The 20,475-nt window shown below is 31.9% G+C and overlaps 1 protein-coding gene across 9 annotated transcripts in view; it reads left to right on the top strand.

Annotated features, from left to right (window-relative positions):
* SS18 (SS18 subunit of BAF chromatin remodeling complex) overlaps positions 1 to 18,856 on the top strand; it is a 94,468-nt gene extending 75,612 nt beyond the window's left edge. For 3 of the 9 annotated variants that reach the window (XM_081263342.1, XM_081263345.1, XM_081263347.1), the window contains 4 exons: positions 1,766 to 1,858; positions 2,565 to 2,687; positions 5,523 to 5,656; positions 17,042 to 18,856. In XM_081263342.1, the coding sequence (XP_081119468.1) occupies positions 1,766 to 1,858; positions 2,565 to 2,687; positions 5,523 to 5,656; positions 17,042 to 17,068 (377 nt within the window). In that variant the 3' untranslated portion in view covers positions 17,069 to 18,856. The other 6 variants (XM_081263348.1, XM_081263344.1, XM_081263349.1 and 3 more) reach the window with 2 other exon arrangements.
* Positions 18,857 to 20,475: the final 1,619 nt, after the last annotated feature.

Here is a 20,475-nt window from a genome sequence, read left to right as displayed (position 1 = left end):
TTAGGGAAACTTAAAGTGTTTGAATATAAAGAAAGGTACATTGGTACTCTAAAGACACGGATTTTTACCACAGAGGCTCTAAATATACAGAAAGGGCAATCATCTATAATAGTTACATCATTAAATGTTTATTAGTGATAATGACATTATGGATTATTCTTATTTAGAGAATGATGTATTTTTCGATCTCAGATTTTTCTTGCCATGAATTATTTAGAAAGTTGGCTTTTTTATTTTTTATTTCATATGTACACATCGTATTTAGCTTTTTCTAAAAAAAACTTAGTAATTTTAGTATGGACTATAGATTTTTAAAGAGTTGAAATCTACTTTGTTAAGTTATATTGTTGAAATTAATGATTATTTTATTTGTTTAATTTTTAAATGATTTAGTTGAACTTTGGGTCCTAATTATTTCCTGAAATGTGAAATTTGCCTTATTATAAATATGACCTTTCTATTCAAAATAGATAGGTATATTATTTTTGTAAATATCAAAACCTTAAGGTTATTGTACTTTTTATTACATTAGTGGATTTTTTATTTGTACAGTATCATTTTTGCATTAATGTATATAAGTATGTCTTGATATATGCATAAATATTCCACTTATAACAACAATTATTTTCTTAAACAGCATTGGATATTTTTTTCCCCATGTCCAGATAGTAACATAGATGAAGAGTTGGCAAACTTTTTCTGCAAAGGGCCAGATAATAAATTTTTTAGTCTTTGTAGGGCATATTGTCTTGGTCTCAACCACTGAATCCTTACTTTTTCAGTTTGACATAGTCCTTAAATGAATGGCCATGACTATATTACAATAAAACTTTATTTACAAAAACAGGCCACTGGCTATATAAAGCCTACAGGACACAGTTTGCCTACCTTTGATATAGATAATTACGTAGTGGTTTGGGAATATTCAAATGTTAGAGCACTGAGTATAATATTTATTCATTAACCATATTCTTTCTTCTATAATTAGACATTCTTGTAAAATTCAGTTCAGATTTTAGCAACTTGAAAAGTCATTTTCTACAATTAGTGAAATTTATTTAAAGGATGAAAATAGAATCTAGTTATCTTATAGGTGAAATTTATTATTTCTTAAAATTGAAGGTGTACCCTAGCATTTAACACTGTTAAGTTTAAGAAGGTATATGTTTATGATACTCCAGAAATATTTTCTAAAGACTTCTAAAGTGGCACCATTAATAAATATATTTTGCACCTGAAAACACTTTGAGATTATGTGAGAAAATGTTAGGAGTGTGAAAAAATTGTTTCAGTTTCTTTCAGGGGAAAAAAAGTTATGGAGCTCTTTTATATTTTGCATTGTTTTTAGCATATGCTGTGGAATTGGAGACCAGCAGAACAGGTGTTTGACAAAATATGATAATTGCTTCTTTTGTTCATTCTGATTTAATTCAAGTTATTTACATGTGAAAGGCCTGAATGCTTTCATTCTCCAAAAAAAAAAAAAGAAGATAAAGTTTTTCCCTCCTCAATGAGGAATATCAGAGTCAAGTCTATAAGTGTAATGTTTCTAAAACTACTGCTTTTTGCTTTAAAAAAATTGCACGTTATCTCAATATGAAAACAGTCACATTTGTAAATATTTGGCTAATGCAATTGAAATTATTTTTTATGTATTTCCATTTCTTTTTCTTTTTTTCAATTTTATCTGAAAGTTTAAATATTTTTAGGGTTTTCACTCAGTGGCCATTAACGTTTCTTCCTGTCTCTTGTCGAATTGATGTAGGTCATAATGATTACGGTTATCAGCAACCGTCGTATCCTGAACAAGGCTACGATAGGCCTTATGAGGATTCCTCACAACATTACTACGAAGGAGGTATCTATATACCTTCACACACATACATATATATCCCCTTCTACAGGAATGAAAATTCTTGCATAAGACAACTTCTACCCATGCAAAGCTCTTGTAGAATACTAGTTGCTGGCTGTCTTAAAAGTTACAGGGAGCCCAAAACAATCAAAATAATTTCCTTACAAATATTTAAAATGTATAACCATGACTTGCCATTTCTAACAACAATAAAAAGACTAAAACATTTAAAAATAATTTTTTCCTCAGTGGAAATTTTCTATTTGAACATAAATCCATCAATCCAATTTTTTTTTCCTCGTGTGTTTACATATGTATAATTTTACATATAAGTATAGTGCCTTTAGGAAACAGCTTGCTGATCTTGTGTAGCTAGTGTGTGCTCTTGTAGCTGTCTTTAATTTTGTCTTTTTTATTTTATTTAGCATAGTCATGATCTTATGACTGTGATGTTCCAGTAAATGTAATGCTCGTATGGCAGAGACGCTGAAAATGCTGCAGTTCAACCTTGCAAAATTGGCTTTAACTGCAGTTTGTTTGGCCGAAATCCTTCTGTTTGGTTTGAGTTTTTCTTTGTTTTGTTAACTTTTAAAAATCAATATGCCATTTTATTTTGTTCTTGTGTTGTTGGCTATGCATCTTAGAGGGAAAAAGTTAATTCAGCAAACTTCTCAGTGTTTTTTTTTCCTCTTCTCCAATTATCCTTTAGGAAATTCACAATATGGCCAACAACAGGATGCTTACCAGGGACCCCCTCCACAACAAGGATATCCACCCCAGCAGCAGCAGTACCCAGGGCAGCAGGGCTACCCAGGACAGCAGCAGGGCTATGGTAATAACTTCTAACAATTTTTATTCCCCCCATCCCAATGTGATGATTTCTGTTTTGAAATATGAAAGTGGAGATATTTAACATTTAGTTTTATAAGAATTAGTTCTTAAAATTCATAGGTTTAGCCTAGTGTCTCCTATTAGAGCATTTGTTTAAAATATTCCTCTTAGATAATAATAATAATCCAAAAATCACAAACTAAAGGTAGTTCATTGACCAAAGTTAAGATGTGTAGTCATTTAAAAGACAAGAAAAAGGAATTCTCAGACCTAGTTGGTATTCATGACCAGCCAATAACTTTGTATGTGTTTGGAAAACTAATGATTGGGATTAGAATTAACTATGTGTACATAACTTGCTTAGCACATTTGTTTTTAAAAAAGAATAACTGTTAACTACAAAAAATAACATTGAGCTGGGTATGGTGGTGCATGCCTGTAAGCCCAGCAGCTCAGTGAGCTGAGGCAGGAGGATCGTGAATTCATCATTAGCACCAATAACTTAGTGAGGTCCTGTATCAAAATAGAATAGAAAAAAGTGGGGCTGGGAATGTTTCTTAAGTGGTTAAGTTCCTCTAGATTAAATTTCTGGTTCCAAAAATAAATATATAAGTAACACTGAATGATGGGGACCTGCTATCTCAGTCTTAAATTTTAGGCTACTATAGTCATTTTAGAAAATAAGGTTTAATAACATAGAAGTAGCTGCTTTTTAATACTAATACCACCTCTTGCTAAGTTGGTCTCTTTTTCACATCAGTCATAACTTACTGTTTATAGTAATTGATTTAAGCCCTGCTATTCCTATTGGCACCTTTGTCTACATATGATAGAAAATCTAAAAATCCAAGGTCAGGATGAAATTCTCTTGACCTTTCAACATAAACATTAGAACTGATATTGGGAATCAGGTATATTCCTAAAGAAGAGAAGCTGTGGTTCCTTGATTCTAGACCTGTCTTTAGAACTATTCCATGCATTTATTATTTTTATTTAACAAAGAAGTTTGGCATGATGCCTCGAACCTGTAATTTCAGTGACTCAGGAGGCTGAAGCAGGAGGATTACAAATTCAATACCAGCCTTAGCAACTTAGTGAGAACCCTGTCTCAAAATAAAAAATAAAAAGGGTGGGAATGTAGCTCAGTAGTAAAGAGGACCTGGGTTCAATCCCTAGTACAAAACAAACAAAATGACAACAAATAAACAAAGGATCTTGCTTACCCCTCCCCTTCATGACTATTTAAATAGTGTTTGTATTTGGAATAAATAGAATATTCTGATTTTATTGTATTTGCATAAGAACAAATGTGATGTGACTTAATCAGGCAAATTTATTGACTTAGGAGAAACATAATTCTCATTCGGAAGAGAGGGTTAAACAAATGTTAATTGATTTAATAGAAAATTTGGAGTTTTAATAAATGACGATATAGTAAATAGACGATTGGATTTATTTAAAATTGGAAATTTATTGTTTTCTTTTGACACTTTCTTCTGTAGTCATTGTTTTTATGCCTGGTTTTGAATGACTGGCAGAAAACATTGAAGTGTCAAAGCTTTTAGCTTATGCTTTATAAAGCATTCTTTATAGTAGATAAGAGTAGAATTTCTAAAATACACAGATTTGTTTAGCACACCAAATCAATTCCTTGCTGTCTCTGGAACTTGAAATCATTTTTGTGGATTAAGTATAAAAGGTGATTGATTCTCAGAGTAACCTTTTTTTAAAAAAATTATAGCATTAAAATTATGCATAGTACTTGGGTTCATTTCGATAAGATAAGACATGCAAGGATTTTTATTTTATTCTCCATTCTTCTCCCTTTCCCTTTTCTTTTCCATTCTCCTATTTTCTCTCTCCTCTGTTGAACTTCCTTTCACTACTTTATTTATTTTTGATTGGCATTTTCTACATATATACACAGGTAAAATTCTTTTTGGTACATTTATATATGTATATAACAGGCTATTGTTAAACTCCTTCCATATTTCTACCCCTTTTCCTTCTTTCCTCCCTCCCTCCTGTTCTTCTTCTATTCTACTGATTACCATATATCTTTCTGATGTCCAATCTCGTTCTCTGCCACCTTCCTTCCCTTATTTTGCTCTAGCTTTAACACATGAGGAAATATTCTGCTCTTGATTTTCTGAATCTCAACTTATTTCACTTAGCTTGATTTCCTCCGTTTCCATTCATTTACCAGCAAATGGCATTATTTCATTCTTCTTTATAGCTGAGTAGAACTCCATTTTTCAGAGTAACTTTTGAATCAAGTTTTTTCATATTCAACCTGTGACTTTTCAGATTTTTAGTTTCTGTTTTAAAACACTGTCATAATAAGTTTACTGATAGAGTATAGCCATAGGATTCCTTTGGTGATGGCATATGTTAATCTGGAGTTATAAATATATCAATGCTCGGTCTATATTTTGAAATTATTTCATAATTTTTCTTTGAATCTACATTTTTTTCTTTTTTTTCTTGCTTGCTTGCAGTTAACTTTCCAGCTACAAATTATAAATTTTCAGTGTGTAAATTAATTTTGTTATTATACTTTATAATTCCTTGAGTATTTCTTCCCCATTTTATTTTATACATTTACTAATATCTAGGACATAACACAAAATAGTTTTTATTGAAGCAGCATTAGAGTATTTTCACGCTTACAACCATTGAATTTTATTTCACAAAGCATTTTGGAAAAATCTTGGTACCAAACTTTCCTTTGTAGTTTAGATATGAAAATATAGTAACATCTAATTTAAAACCCTTCTCAAATTCTAGAAACTTATTATATTTTTGCCTAGACTTGTCTTTGTGAATTATTTTATAGGTCCTTCACAGGGTGGTCCAGGTCCTCAGTATCCTAACTATCCACAAGGACAAGGTCAGCAGTATGGGGGTTATAGACCAACACAACCTGGACCACCCCAGCCACCCCAACAGAGGCCTTATGGATATGACCAGGTAAGTTATTGGGCCAGCTGTGGAACTGTCACCTTGTTTGTTCATTGTTGATTTGAGTATTTTTCACTTGAAAGTTCATATTTTCTTCTTTTGTTTCTGGGACATTTGTAAGTAAAAAATAAGTATGTTACTTTTAAGTCTCTTTCATAGAAAGCTAGTGTAGTTGATCATAGTCACTCTGACATGTAAAACACATTTTGAAATATGGCAATGGTATATTCTCATTCTCTCTCTCTCTCTCTGTCTCTCTATTTTATCCTTAGGCACACTTAATATAGGTATTTCTTCCTCATGTTTATTGGTGAAAACTTTGCATAGACTTGGTGAGATTTGAAATCCACCTGTGTTGTTGCTTTTATTAGCTCCCCGCTTACTTCTTGTGCTTTTAGAAGTTGTATGGTTTTAGATTTTACCTTTAAGTCTATGATCCAATTTTGAGTTAATTTATTGATACATTACAGAATATGAATTGAAGATTGGTGTGTTTTCTTTTCTACATAGCTAATGTTCTCAGCTATTGAGGACTCTTTTCTCTACTGAGTTATCTTTTTACTTTTACTGAAAATCAGTTATCCATAAACATCTCTATTTCTGTTTTATTGAGCTATTTTCATTTCAGTCCATACTGTCTTTATTGTTACAGTTTTATAATAGTCTTGAAATCAGATAGTCTAGTTTTCCAACTTCATTCTTTTTTCAAAATTGTTTCATCACTGTAGATTCTTTGTATTTCCATATAAATTTTATAATTAATTTGTTAATTTCTGCACAGAGCCTACTTGCATTTTGATTGGAATGTTCTTGAGTCTGTAGATAGTTTGGGGAAGATTGCAATGATATCAGTGAGTGTTTCAACATACGAAAACGACATATTCCTTAAAACAATATCTTTTCAACAGAACTACTGTTTTCAGTGTATAGATGTTAACATAGCATTTGGCAGAATTATCCCATAATTCTGCTGTTGTAAATTTTTTAAACATTCCAATTTCCAGTTGGTTGCTAGTATATATAAACATAATTTATTTTTGTATATTGATATTTTATCAGAACTGTAACCTTATTAGTATCATTTGTTATATCTAGTAGTTTTTTTGTAGATTACATCACATTTTCTATATAGAAATATTGTCTTACTTCTTTTTTTCCAAACAGAATGTTGCCCCCTCCTATCCCTCCCATCTTCCCTGCCTCAACTACAGTTTTAAGTAAAAATATTTAGAGTGGACATTTTTTGTCTTGTTTTTGATCTCAGGTGGGAGGTGATCAGTTCTTCATTCTTATGTAAGGCTTTTTATTTTTTGGTTGATATCTTTTATCAGGTGTGGTATTCCTAGTTTGCTGAGAATTTTGGGGGATTGTGATTTTCTTTTTTTAGTTTGTTAATATATTGAATAACATTGTTTTATCTTCAAATGTTAAATCAACTTTCCTATTTGAGATATACTCTTATTTGGTCATTGTCCTTATTTGGTGTTATCCTTTCACATATTGGATTTGATTAGCTAAAATTTTGTTTAAAAAATTTCCATCTATTTTCATGAGGAATATTGTATTCAAGTTTTCTTTCCTTATAATGTCTTTGGTTTTGTTATGAAGATCAAGTATTAGTCTATAATAGAGTGATTTGGGAAGAATTCTCCTTCTACATTTTTCTTGCAGAATTAGCAGAAAATTGATAATATTCTTTTTAAAATACTTGGTACAATTTGCCGGTGACTTGGGCTTGGAGATTCTTTGTTAAAAAGTTTTAAATTACAAATTTAATTTCTTTATTAATTATAGGAGTGTTTAGGTTTTCTATTTTTCCTTGGGGAACTTTTTTCCTAGAAATTTGTTCATTTATATATGCTGTTGAATAATTTCTTTATTAATCCTTTTTTAAAGATTTTTTTTTTTTAGTTGTAGGTGGACACAATACCTTTATTATTTATTTATTTATATGTGGTACTGAGGATCGAACCCAGTGCTTCACGCATTAGGCGTGTGTTCTACCATTGAACCACAACCCCAGTCCCTTTATTAATCCTCTTACTAGCTCTAGAATCTATAGTGATAGTACATCTCTCATTTCTGATGCTGGTAATTTTTATCTTTCTTTTTTTACCTTGTTTATCTGTCTGGTTTTTATCTACTTCATTGATTTTTGAGTTAGCTGTTGGTTTATTTTATTTTGCCCATTTACTCTTCTGTTTTCTGTTTCTTTCTACCAGATCTTTATTCTTATTTCTGCTTACTAAAGTTTCATTTGCTTTTATTTTTCTACTTTCTTAAGAAGGGAGCTGCAGCTTCATTGATTTAGGACCTTTCTAATCTAAGTGTTTGATTCCATATAAGTGCTCTGAAGCTGCATTACACAGTTTTTATGTGATCTGTTCTCATTTTCAATAAGTTTGAACTACATTCTGATTTACTTTCGATTTCTTTTTTGACCCGAGTTACTTAGAAGTTTATGACTTAATTTAATTTTTAAATATTTAGAGATTTTCCAGATTTTTTAAGTTACTGATTTCTAATTTAATTTTGTAATTATAATAGAACATAGTTGCTGTGGCTTGAATTATTTTTTGTTTATTTAGATCTATTTTATGGCCCAGAATGTGGTCTGTGAGGGTATTCTATAAATGTCAATTAGATCAGGTTGGTTGATAATATTGTTTCATTACTGGGGATTAAACCCAGGGACACTGTATCAACTGAGCAGCATCCCTAGTCCCTATCTGCATTTTTTTTCTTTTCTTTTTTCTTTCTTTCTTTTTTTTTTTTTTTGAGACAGGGTCTCCCTAGATTGCCCACAGTGGGCTCAAATTTGTGATCTTCTTGTTTCATTGTCCTATACCTGGGATTGGAGGCATGCACCACAACACCTGAGTCTAGGTATTAGGTGATTTTTTTTTACACATTGAGAAAGGAATATTAAATATTTGTCTACAGGAATACATTTTTCTATTTCTCCTTTAGTGTTGTCCAGTTTTGCTTCATGAAAATTTTTTAGTATTTATTTTTCAGTTTTTAGGTGGACACAATGTCTTTATTTTATTTATTTATTTATTTATTTATTTATTTATTTATTTATTTTAAAGAGAGAGAGAGGGAATTTTTCTTTTAATATTTATTTTTAAGTTTTCGGTGGACACAACATCTTTATTTTATGTGGTGGTGAGGATCGAATCCAGTGTCTCACGCATGCCAGGCAAACGCGTTACCACATTAGCCACATCCCCAATCCTTGGCTCTACATTTTTAAGGCACATAAATCTTTAGAAGTTTTAGTTTTCCTGATGAATTTATTTCACATTATTGGTATAGCTAGGTGTATCATCTTTATTATTTTTTCCCCTATATGTCACATCTGATTTTTGTTCTCTTTTTCTTATTTTGATTTTTTCTTTTTTTTAAAGAATAAGCTTTATTTAAATATATTCACATAACGTACAATTCACCATTTTAAAGTGTACTATTGCCAGGTGTGTGGTGTATGCCTGTAATCCCAGCGGCCCCAGAGATTGAGTCAGGAGGGTCTCGAGTTCAAAGCCAGCCTCAGCAACAGAGAGGCACTAAGCATCTCAGTGAGACCCTGTCTCTAAATAAAATACAAAATAGGGCTGGGGATGTGGCTCAGTGGTCAAGTGCCCTGAGTTCAATTCATAGTACCCCCGGCCCCAAGTGTTATTCAGTGTTTTATAGTATATCCACAAAGTTCTACAGCCATCACCACTATTTTCAGTTTAGACATTTCACCACCTAAGAAAGAAACTATACTCATTAATAGTCACTCATTTCTCCCTAAATACTCACCCTCAGGCAATAGCTAGTTTGCTTTCTTTCTCTTTGAATTTGCTTATTCTGTACCTTTAAGAAAAAAGGAATCATATAGTAAGTGGTATTTTATGACTAGCATTTTGTTTTCTTTCATTTAGCATAATATTTTCAGTGTTTGTCCATGTAGTCATTTCAAGTGAAAATAAACCACTTTATGTATTATGGTATAAGAGCCTTAGAATGGCTTACTTTTATTTCTTTTTTTTCTCAACCTTCATGTTAGTGTTACAAATTTTACTTATACAAATATTATAATCCCTACACTATATGGGATTTATTTTTTAAAAATCATCCTTTAAAGTTATTTAAAGAATAAAGAAAAAAAAGTTATACCTACATCTTAACCTACATAGTTCCTGTTTCTTGTACTCTTTATTCCCATGTGTACATACATATGTACCTGGTATCATTTTATTTTGCCTGAAGAACTCCTTTACCATTTCATGAAATAGACATCATCTGGTGATAAATTCTTGCAGCTTTTGTACAGTTAAAAAAATATTTTTTTATCTTCGTTTTTGAAAGATATCAACTATGGGTATAGAATCCTAGGTTGACAGATTTTTTTCTTTTTCTATTTTTTTCACAATACCTTTATTTCATTTATTTGTTTGTTTGTTTATTTTTATGTGGTGCTGAGGATTGAACCCAGGGCTTTGCATGTGCTAGGTGAGCGCTCTACTACTGAGCCACAACCCTAGCTCCTAATTTTTTTCTTTTCATTCTTTAAAAATGTTTCTCTACTGTCATCTTCTTTACTTTGTTTCCAAGGAGACATTTGCTATTATTCTTTGTCTTAGTGTGTCTTTTTTTCCCCAGCTGCTTTATAAGGTTTTTCCCTTTATCAAATTGTTTGACTGTAAATTTTTCTTTTCTGCACATTGTAATTAGAGAATTCTTTGTATAGATTTCTTCATGTTTATAATGCTTAGGATTTGTTGAGCTTCTTGGATGTGTAGCTTTTAAATTTTTATCAAACAAGAAAAATTTTTGGTGAAATATTTTTCCTGTCTCTTCCCTACACTCCTGTCTCTCTTCTGTAACTCCATATATGTATATATATTTTTTTGTTTTGTTTTGTTTTCCCTTGGTGCTAGGGATTGAACCCAGGGCCTTGTGCATTAAAGGCAAGCACTCTATCAACTGAGCTATGTCCCCATCCCTCCATATATGTATATATAGCTGTCTGAAGTTGTCCCAAAGCTCACTAATCCTCTGTTTTTTTAATTAAAAAAAATTTTTTTTAGTTGTAGGAGGACAGAATGCCTTTATTTTATTTATTTATTTTTTATGTGGTGCTGAGGATCAAACCTAGTGCCTCACACGTTACAAGCATTCTGCAGGTGAGCTACAGCCCTCACCCTAATCCTCTGTTTTTAAATCTGTATTTCTTTCCATTTTATTTTGGGTTTTGTTATATCTTGAAATTATCTAATCTTTATTGTTTATTTTGTTTTTAATCTTCCCCAAGATTTTTTTTTTTTTAATCTTGGTCACAATAATCTGCACCTCTGGAAGTTTTTATTGGTCCTTTTTAAGTCTTTTTATGTGTCCTTAAAATTTTTGAACATATTAAAGAAAAATTTATGCTTTCTGTTAATTCTTGTCATTTCTGGTCAGTTTTGATGATTGATTTTGTTTCCTCTTTTTTTGTGGGTTATATTTTCTTCCTTTATAATGTATGATAATCTTTGGATTCTAGACATTGTGACTATTACTTTGTTGGGGGATAGATATATTTGTATTGCTAGAGATATTCTTGAGCTTTGTTTGAGATTTGGTTTAAGAAATTAAAAGTGCTTTGGTCTTTTCAGATTTCCTTTTAAAATTTTTTTAGGCAGGACCAGTGCAGTATCTAATCTTAATTTAAATGTTCCCAACTCTAAAGGTAAAAGCCTTTTAAGTACTCTACCAGTGACCTTTGAAACATAAGGCTTTTTCACTTTAGCTGGCAAAAGGGAATAAGCACCATTTCTGTTCCTATGTGATATTGTTTCTTTTTCTTTATTTTTATTTTTTGGGTAATGGGTATTGAATTCAGGGGTACTTGACCACTGAGCCACATGCCCAGCTTTTTTTGTATTTTATTTAGAGATGAGGTCTCACTGAATTGCTTAGCGCCTCACTTTTGCTGAGACTGGCTTTGAACTCGAGATCCTCCTGCCTCAGCCTCCCCAGCCACTGGAATTACAGGCATGTGCCACCAGCCAGATATTGTTTCTTATAATCCTCTTGTATGTTTCTTCCCTCAACCCTGGGTATTTTTCTCACTCATTGGTGTATCAGTACTCTGTTGCATACTTAAGGATTCTTTCCACAGGTCTTTATGTGCAGATCTTTCTCCTCTTGTCCTATTAACTCTAGTTACCTGTTTTTCCTCCAGACTCTAAGCTTTATCTCCTTAATTCAGAGCATCTGGCAGGCTCAGCCTGTTTCACTCCATCCACTACAGCGTGGAAATTCTCGAGGCAGTAAGCTCATCTCATTTGTTTTCTACGTCTCAGGATTCTTGTTCTTTGTTTCCTCTGTCCAGTATTCTGAATACAGTTGTTTCTCATATATATATATATATATATATATATATATATATATATATATATATAATTTTTTTATTGTTTTAGGTTAGAGAATAAATCCATCTTTTTAAAAAAATATTTATTTTTTAGTTGTAGTTGGACACAATACCTTTACTTTATTTATTTCATTTATTTTTGTGTGGTGCTGAGGTTCGAACCCAAGACCTCACATGTGCTAGGCAAGCGCTCTACCACTGAACCACAACTCCAGCCCAATAAATCCATCTTGGCCAGAAAAAAATGCTTTAATTTTTAAGCATAACATTTGTCTCCATTTGATGGATTCTTTAGTTATTGTTTATTGTCACATTTTACTTCCCTTGATGTAAATTCTTTAAATACATCACTTTGTATATTGTTGGGTCTTCATTACCTAGTAGACAGAACATAGTCAAAAATATTAATGAATAAAGTATAAATAGATGCATAAGGCCATTACTTTTTAGATTGAATGGCAACCACAAGAATAGAGAAAAGAGCCCTCAAAAAATTATTATGAAGAATTATTGTGAAGACTTTTGATTAGATAAGTTGAATGAAGGAAATTAAAGATGATTGGTTATTCAGTTTTCTAGCATTGGAGCTTTTCTCATTCATTGCCTCTCACTAGACAATCTCTTTTTTTCATATTTAGTTTCAATTTACTATGCAATTAACTCCTAAATCTCTACTTCTAGTCTGAATTGTTCTTTTCAAAATCAGATGCCTACTGAACATCCCCACTTAGGTGTATCATATGTCTGTTAATTCAGTATAACCAAAACAAACTCAATAGTTTTTCTCCACCCAAACTTATTTCTTTTTTCAGTGTTCTTTTCAAAGAGAGGGGTACTGTCACCAAGCTAGAATGCCAAGTATTATATTTAATATTTAAGTCTCCCTTCCCTCTCCCCGTCTGATAAGTGACCAAAATTTTTGTTTCTCTTGAACAGTTCTTTCTTTCTTTCTTTTTTTAAATAAATATGTATTTTTTAGTTGTTGATGGATTTTTATTTTATTCATTTATTTATAAGTAGTGCTAAGAATTGAACCCAGTGCCTCACACATGCCAGGCAAGTGCTCTACCACTAAGTCACAACCCCAGCCCCTCCTGAAAATTCTTGAATCTATCCACTTATAATCTTCTGCTTTGTCCTGGTTGAGATCATTATCATCTTACCTTTTCATTCATCATGGCGAGATTTTCCATATTGTCTTCTTGTTTTCTTTTTCATTACTTCTTGACATTCTTGAAAAAAAATTACCAAAGCAAGAGAAACTGAGGCTTGGAGTGTTGGGTTGATTTACTCAAGATAACAGAGCTAAGAAGTGATGAGGGTGAATGACAAATTCTGAGTGAAAAGAGCCTGTGCTCAATTTATTATACTGTGGTCCTCCTACGCCTGGGTTTTGCTTTCTTCAGTTTCAATTATCTGCTATTAGCCAAAATCTTAAATATTATGTCTTTTAACTTTTTCGAGAGAGACCACATTCACATAACATGTATTACATTATATGTATTTGTTATTAATCTCTTGCTCTGTATACTAACAAATTAAACTTTACCATAGGTATGTCTGTATAAGAAGAAAACAGTATATGTAGGGTTTGTTACTATCTGTGTTTTTAGGCATCCAGTGAGGGTCCTGGAATGTATCCTTTTTGCACAAAGTGGGGAACTATTCTACCACTTTGCCACCAATAATATTAGTGAGAAATTGAGTAGTTTGCAAAATATTTTCATGGGTTGTTTTGGGTTGCATAACTTTTGAATTAGGATTATAATCACCCTTAACTTGTCAGATGAAAAAAATTGAGACTCAAGGAAAGTTAGGTAACTTCTTGCCCAACGTCCAAGAAGGCCATTAAGTGGTGAAGGTTATTACTAGAAATTGGCTTCTGGCTCTAAAACCCGTATTTATAACCCATTATACTGTCCTCGAGTTTGCTATCGGTGTCAGATACAGTTATACATTTTTAGGCTTGATTATGATTTGGTTTGGCACTAGCAATATGGTTGAGTGTAGTCAAGTTATTTAAACTTTGAGTACCTTAATTTCTTTATCTATAATATGGAGATAATATTTACTTTAGAGGTTTATGTAGACACAAAGGACTTACTACATGTCTGACACATGGTGAGGTCTTAGTTATTCGGGTACCATAAGGGTTAACTTGTTAGTATTAACTAGACTTCTTTTTCTTCATTACCTCAGCTCTGTTTTACAAAATAATTGTTAGCTTCTACTGCTCATTATTGTATTCTTTCTTTTCTTCCAACTTCTCTCAGCATGATATACCCCTGACTTTGTGTTAGCTATTCCTTCTATTAGAATTATTCCCTGTTCTCTGCTTTCTAAATCTTAGTGTTTTCTTAAGGTTCCCACATTCTCTGAAATATTTTTCTAATTATTTTAGTCTATGCTAATCTTTTCCTATCTGAACTTTTATTGAATTAATCTTCTGTTGTGTAAGTATACTTTAATTATTCATTTCTAAGTCTTCCTTCTCCATTTTTAAGTTTATTATGGTGATGAACAATGTGTTCTGTAAATGTTTATAATTACTTAGATATAATTTATTTGGCATACATTATTGAAGATGTCTTATGTGTGAGGCTTGCCTGAATACTTGGGGCATAAAGATGGATAAAATAGGCTCCATGTCCTCAAGTAGCTCATAATGTAGTAGATAAATTATAGCTTATATTTCTGTGGCATAGTAGTTTTTAGCTTCTCTTCTGCTTTCATATCATTCATATGGGCAATGCACTTTTATCATTAACATCTCATTTCACACATTCACTAAGAAAGCATTTTCCTCCAGCATTGAGTCTCACTGGTTTTCCTCTTTGAGACAGGGATTTCATTCTGTTATGCAGAGGATCACTGGGCTCACATGATCCTCTTGAATCAGCCATCCAAGTAACTGGGAATACAGGAATGGGTCATCCCATCCTGCTGATTCATAATTCTAAAAGCCCTTTCTCATGCTCTTTCTTATTTATGTATTATAGCAGATAAATCAGGTAGGAATTAATGTAGCTACTAACACAAAGGAAATTGTTGATCTAAAGAGGTAGATGATGATATCTCCTCTCAATGAGTAAATAAACAATTTCAGAGTTTCTAAAGACTCAAATAGAAAGTTAGTAACAGAGTTTGAACTTTTCAGTTTTAATATTTAGATACTATAACAAAGGATTAATAAGCTACAGTATGCTAAGAATTGACCTTTTTCTTTAATTCCTTTTTTTTTTTTTTTTTTTTTTTTTTTAGTTATTGGTGGACACAGTACTTTTATTTTATTTATTTATCTTTTTATGTGGTACTGAGGATCAAACCCAGGGCCTCACATGTGCTAGGCAAGCTCTCCACCACTGAGCTATGACCCCAACCCCTTAACCTTTGTTTTTTTATTTTAAACTTTTTAATACAGAAATCTTAAATTATAAATAGAGTAATATAATAAATACCCACATATATAACTATTATACAACTTCAGCAGTTATCAACATAATGTTGCTAATGCTGTTCTTACTCCATAAATTATTTTTTTTCTTGCAAATCCTAGATGTAATTTTACCTATAAGCAATTCAATATGAGCAATGACTTTAAATTTGGCTGAATATAGCTTTGTAGAGTACATTATCATGAAATACTTTAATAGTATTTAGAGTAAGTAGTCCATTTTATACATGGTGACGACTAACAGCTAACAGTTATCAAGTATTTATCTATTTCTGTGGAAATATGAATTTTCAGGGTACTGTTATGGTATTGAAGTATTTTATCACTAGAATATTTTCTTGAGTCACGTCCATGTGACTTGTAGGAAGAAGTTTAGCCATGTGAAACAATGTAAACTTCCAGTTAGTACTGTTTTTAGAAAATAGGTGCTTTTATGAATGTCTATTTTAAGCACATATAAGAAATTTTTAATAAAATATGTATTTTCTAGTTTGTCCTATTGTTTTTAGAGGAAAAGATATTCCTTCTCTTCTGCAACTAACCTTAACAGGCATTTAGTGTATATTTTTACCTCACTTGTAGAATTTTGCTACTTCATCATGTCTTTTTCATTTGTAATCTTTTTTTCCTCTGCTATCCTGCCAACGTACAGGTCTTCGAGACTACCTTATTAAAAACTACAATATCAAAGTGGCACATGCCTATAATTCTAACGGTTTAGGACGCTGAGGCTGAAGAATCACAGGTTCAAAGCCAGCCCCAGCAACTTAGCAAGTCCCTAAGCAATTTTGTGAGACCCTATCTCAAAATAAAACATAAAAAAAGCAAGGGAGGAGGCCCTGGGGAATGTGGTTCAGCATTGTTAAGCACCCTTAGGTACCAAAACAAAACAACAACAATGACAAAAATAAAACAGGAAAACAAAAAACCCAACAACTACAAAAACAAAACAAAATTTTCCTTGATTTTTATGTTGTAGCTGCCTATCTGAATACCTCTGCTGACCCTTTTGTTGGCCTTGTGGAGAGGCCCAAATTCTTTAGTTTAGATAGAACATTCTTTACCTTTTATCTCTCAGATGCCTTTTCATTCTTACTTTACCTCAAATACTCTTGGTGTTGATTTGTAATAGTAGTTACAAGTTATAAGCTGGTACCTCACCAGGTTGTCATATTAGTGTATGATTTATACACTAATATTTGCCACATCAGAGTTTTAGAATAGAACTTTTCACATATCACTGCTCAATCCAATTCAACAAAATTTGCCAAATATTTAAATTCCCACTATGTGACAGCTACTGTTTTCTAGTCTCATTTGCTAATCCCTTGGGTATTTTTTACTATGAATTTCATTTGCTATTGAATATAATATCAGAAGAAATTAGAGGGATACTGTGTACCTAATATATAACTATTTTGTTTGTTGGCAGTACTATGTACTGTGACAACATAAAATTTATCTTTTTTTAATTTTCTGTGCTAACTGAATTTAGGTCAAACTATTATCTAACTTTTTTTTTTAATTTATCTTTTAGGGACAGTATGGAAATTACCAGCCGTGAAAAAGTACTTACATTCCAATAGCCAGTATCTATTAGCAGCCATATTGTCACCTCAGCACTGTGGACACCTCCCTGTGAAGAGTTCCTTTCATTCCATCTAGTTTTTGGAAAAACCTTATGGATAAGTGGCTGTTTCATCATTAAGCAGCCTTTGTGGTTTAGTTGTAAAAGGCTTTAGTAGCTCAAAAATATTCAATTTCACATTTCTACTCTAGATGGCAACATTGGACAGAAAATGCAATGACATAGCCAATTTGCAGTGATTTCCAAACTGTGTTTCAAATGGACTGTTACAGACTGAAAGGTGTGAACAGCTTTGTATGTTTATGAAGGTTAAGGGGATTTAATACTTTTCCACAGATTCTTTTGTAAGGGGAAGAGGGAAATGTACACTTTTTACAGCAGCAATATTTTGTATATTATGTTTATTTCATGTGGTAAATATGCAAGGCGGTACACTACGCACTGGACAAAATCAGAAATCCTCTGTTAATGTGGACTAGAGTGTGGTAGATGCTTGACTGTGTTGGTCTCAAAATGGTGTACTGTGAAGATAGAGGTGAGGGAAAAGACAAAGCACACCATATGTCCACTGTTAATGTTCTTATAGAGGAAATTAAATCCCTTTTATCTGTTAGATAATCAAGGGCACTGTGATACAGTTTTGAGTAAAGACACATTTTTTTAAAAGCCTTCCAGTTTTGTGAATTAAAACCTTTTTTATAAAGATCATTTATAATACTGTTTTAAAATATGAGGCAATAAGAATAACTTTATGTTGAATCTGAAGAGTCTTTGGTAGTAATTTCAGGTAAATGAAGTGGTAATCCTCTCCTAAAATAGCAATAACAAAGTTTTAATTTTACCTTGTTTGAGTAATCAGGGAACTTAGAAAGTAATATCAAAACATTTTATGAATGATATCAAAGAAGTGTCAGCATTGATCCAGTAACTTTATTTTTTAACATTAGAAAGATAATTGGTTTATATAACAAAATAGTTTGGGAGACTTTCTAAATCTTTATTTTAACTTTCTGAACTGGAAATAATGCCATTTATAAAGGGACACTTATGTTTTCTCCCCCTTTTTATGTTGATTAATATACTACAGAGATGTTTAGGAAAAGACTCATTTATGGAGTTTTTCTGATCTGTATTAAAATCATAGAGGTTACATTTTAAATCTCTTTCTAAGCACGGCATATTTAATCGTTATTTGAGATTGTCCTGTACCTGATTATTTTAGCTAAATTCAAGGGTATTGCATTAAGCAGGAAAGCATGCATTGAGAAATTTCTAACCACAGTCATTTAAGCATAATCTGAAAATATCTAGCCCAAAGGTAAGTTGCTATTTTCATCGCAGTTGCCTGTGCCCAGGGAATTAGATGTATTCTTTATAATTGAATTGGTTTTTCCCACTTCTAACTGGAAACAAAACAGAAGGGGTGCCATAAATTTGAATAAGCAGAATATACTGTTCTCAACATACTGTAATCAAAAGGAGGAATTTCTTTGTGTATCTGTGTGTGTGTGTGTGTGTGTGTGTGAGAGAGAGAGAGAGAGAGAGAGAGAGAGAGAGAATATGCGTGTATTTTAAGGTAAGAACAGGTTTTTTCCAACTTGGTCATTAGAAAATGGACATCAAGTTTGAGCAGATAAAGCATGGACAGCCTTATTGTGATTGAAATGCTTATAGGTTCTGTGCCAATTTTCCACCACTGTGTACTTTGTTGCTATTTAAAACTGTATCAACTCTAACAGAAGAATAAATTATTTGTGATTTTAATTTTCTCATTTGTTTCTTTAAATTAGATCTCTTTGACTCTCTTGTTTTGTCTGGAGACTGTGCTGTGGGTTTTTATATAAGTTAGTCCAGTATAAGCAGACTATATTTGTATTCTAAGACTTTATCAAAATTCTCTTGCCATGCCCAAGTTAATTAGAATTAACTGTTCAGTAATCAGTATGTTGTGTAGGTTGTTTGTTACAGAATTCTTTCTCTGAAAATGAAGTCCATGAGGCTATAATCAAGATGACTGAATTAGATAAATGAGTTGAAGAGACAAAATTGTACTGAACCCAACCTGGTGTAGATACGTTATCTCATTTGAAATAAGCTCAACTGACATTAAGAAATAATTTGTCTTGCCAACCCATCTTCTGTTGTCTTATTCTCCTTTTAATGGAAACTAAAATTGCAATTTTAATAAGCAGAATTTCCTCCAGGACTTTCTTCCTGGAGACTGGTGCATTTGCAAGGTTTAATTGTTTTATAACAGTCCTATTTCGTAAAAGTTTTTAATTGGTGGTGACAAAAATTGCCTTACTCCTTTGATACCTAGTAGAAAGAATAACTTTACCAGTGGCTTTCTACCAATTACAACATTTCCATACAGACTACATAGTCCAAAACTTTCATTTTATCAAAATGTATTATAATAAATAAATATCATACTATCCCAGCAGTTTCTAGAAGCAAAATGTTACTAATGAAAGAGCAGGTTGATTATTGATGAAACATTTGAACTATTGTGTTCTAGTAAAGTTAGACTTTGTGAGTATTCTGTAGCTTTATTCGGGTAGTACATCTTGGCTTTATTTATTTTTTCATGTGGAATACTTCATGAATTTGCATGTCATCCTTGCACAGGTGTCCTGGTAATCTTCTCCGTATTATTCTACTTTTAATATATGTGTTGCCAAAGCAAGCACTAATTTTAATTTTTTAAATGGAGCTTTCAAACACACTGAAGTGGAAAGAATGGTATAATGAATCCCCAGTTCCAGTAACTCAACTTATTTACATCAATTCATGGCCAGTCTTCTGTTGTCTACACAACATTCTACAAATTGAGGCAAATACTGTATTTTTTAATCCCTAAATATTTCACTAAGGATCTCTAAAAGATACATTCTTTAAAAAACAAACAAAATCTCCTTGAACCATAAAGGAGTCTTTATTTTCCTAAAATTCTGCATTTTCGGTGTTAACATTTGATTTAGAAACCCATCTTAAGAATCCATACTTATAAACCACTGCCTTTTCTTTCAATTTTAAAAGGTAATTCATATTAAATAAAAGATTAATAGAAACATTGTATAAAAAGAACATTTTCCATAATGACATTCCTTAAAGGTAACAATTTATTAAAGGTTTGGTACATTTTTTCCAACTTTATTTTAAGCACTTAAGCCAACAAATATTAGTGGTTGTTTTTAAAGGAATTATACCACATACTATTTTGTAACTCCTTTTTTCTTTCTTTTTAGCCTAGAAATATCTTAAGTGCTTCCTATTTTTGCATTGTGTCTTTTCTTTCTTTTCTTCCTTTTCCTTCTTTTCTTTCTTTCTTTCTTTCTTGGTTTTTTTCACAGCTTCTTACTGTGTGTTGCCCAGCTGGCCTC

This window comes from Spermophilus citellus, assembly GCF_964194105.1.
Source record: "Spermophilus citellus genome assembly, chromosome: 12".
NCBI lineage: Eukaryota > Metazoa > Chordata > Mammalia > Rodentia > Sciuridae > Spermophilus > Spermophilus citellus.
This window is presented reverse-complemented; position numbering and strand designations above follow the sequence as displayed.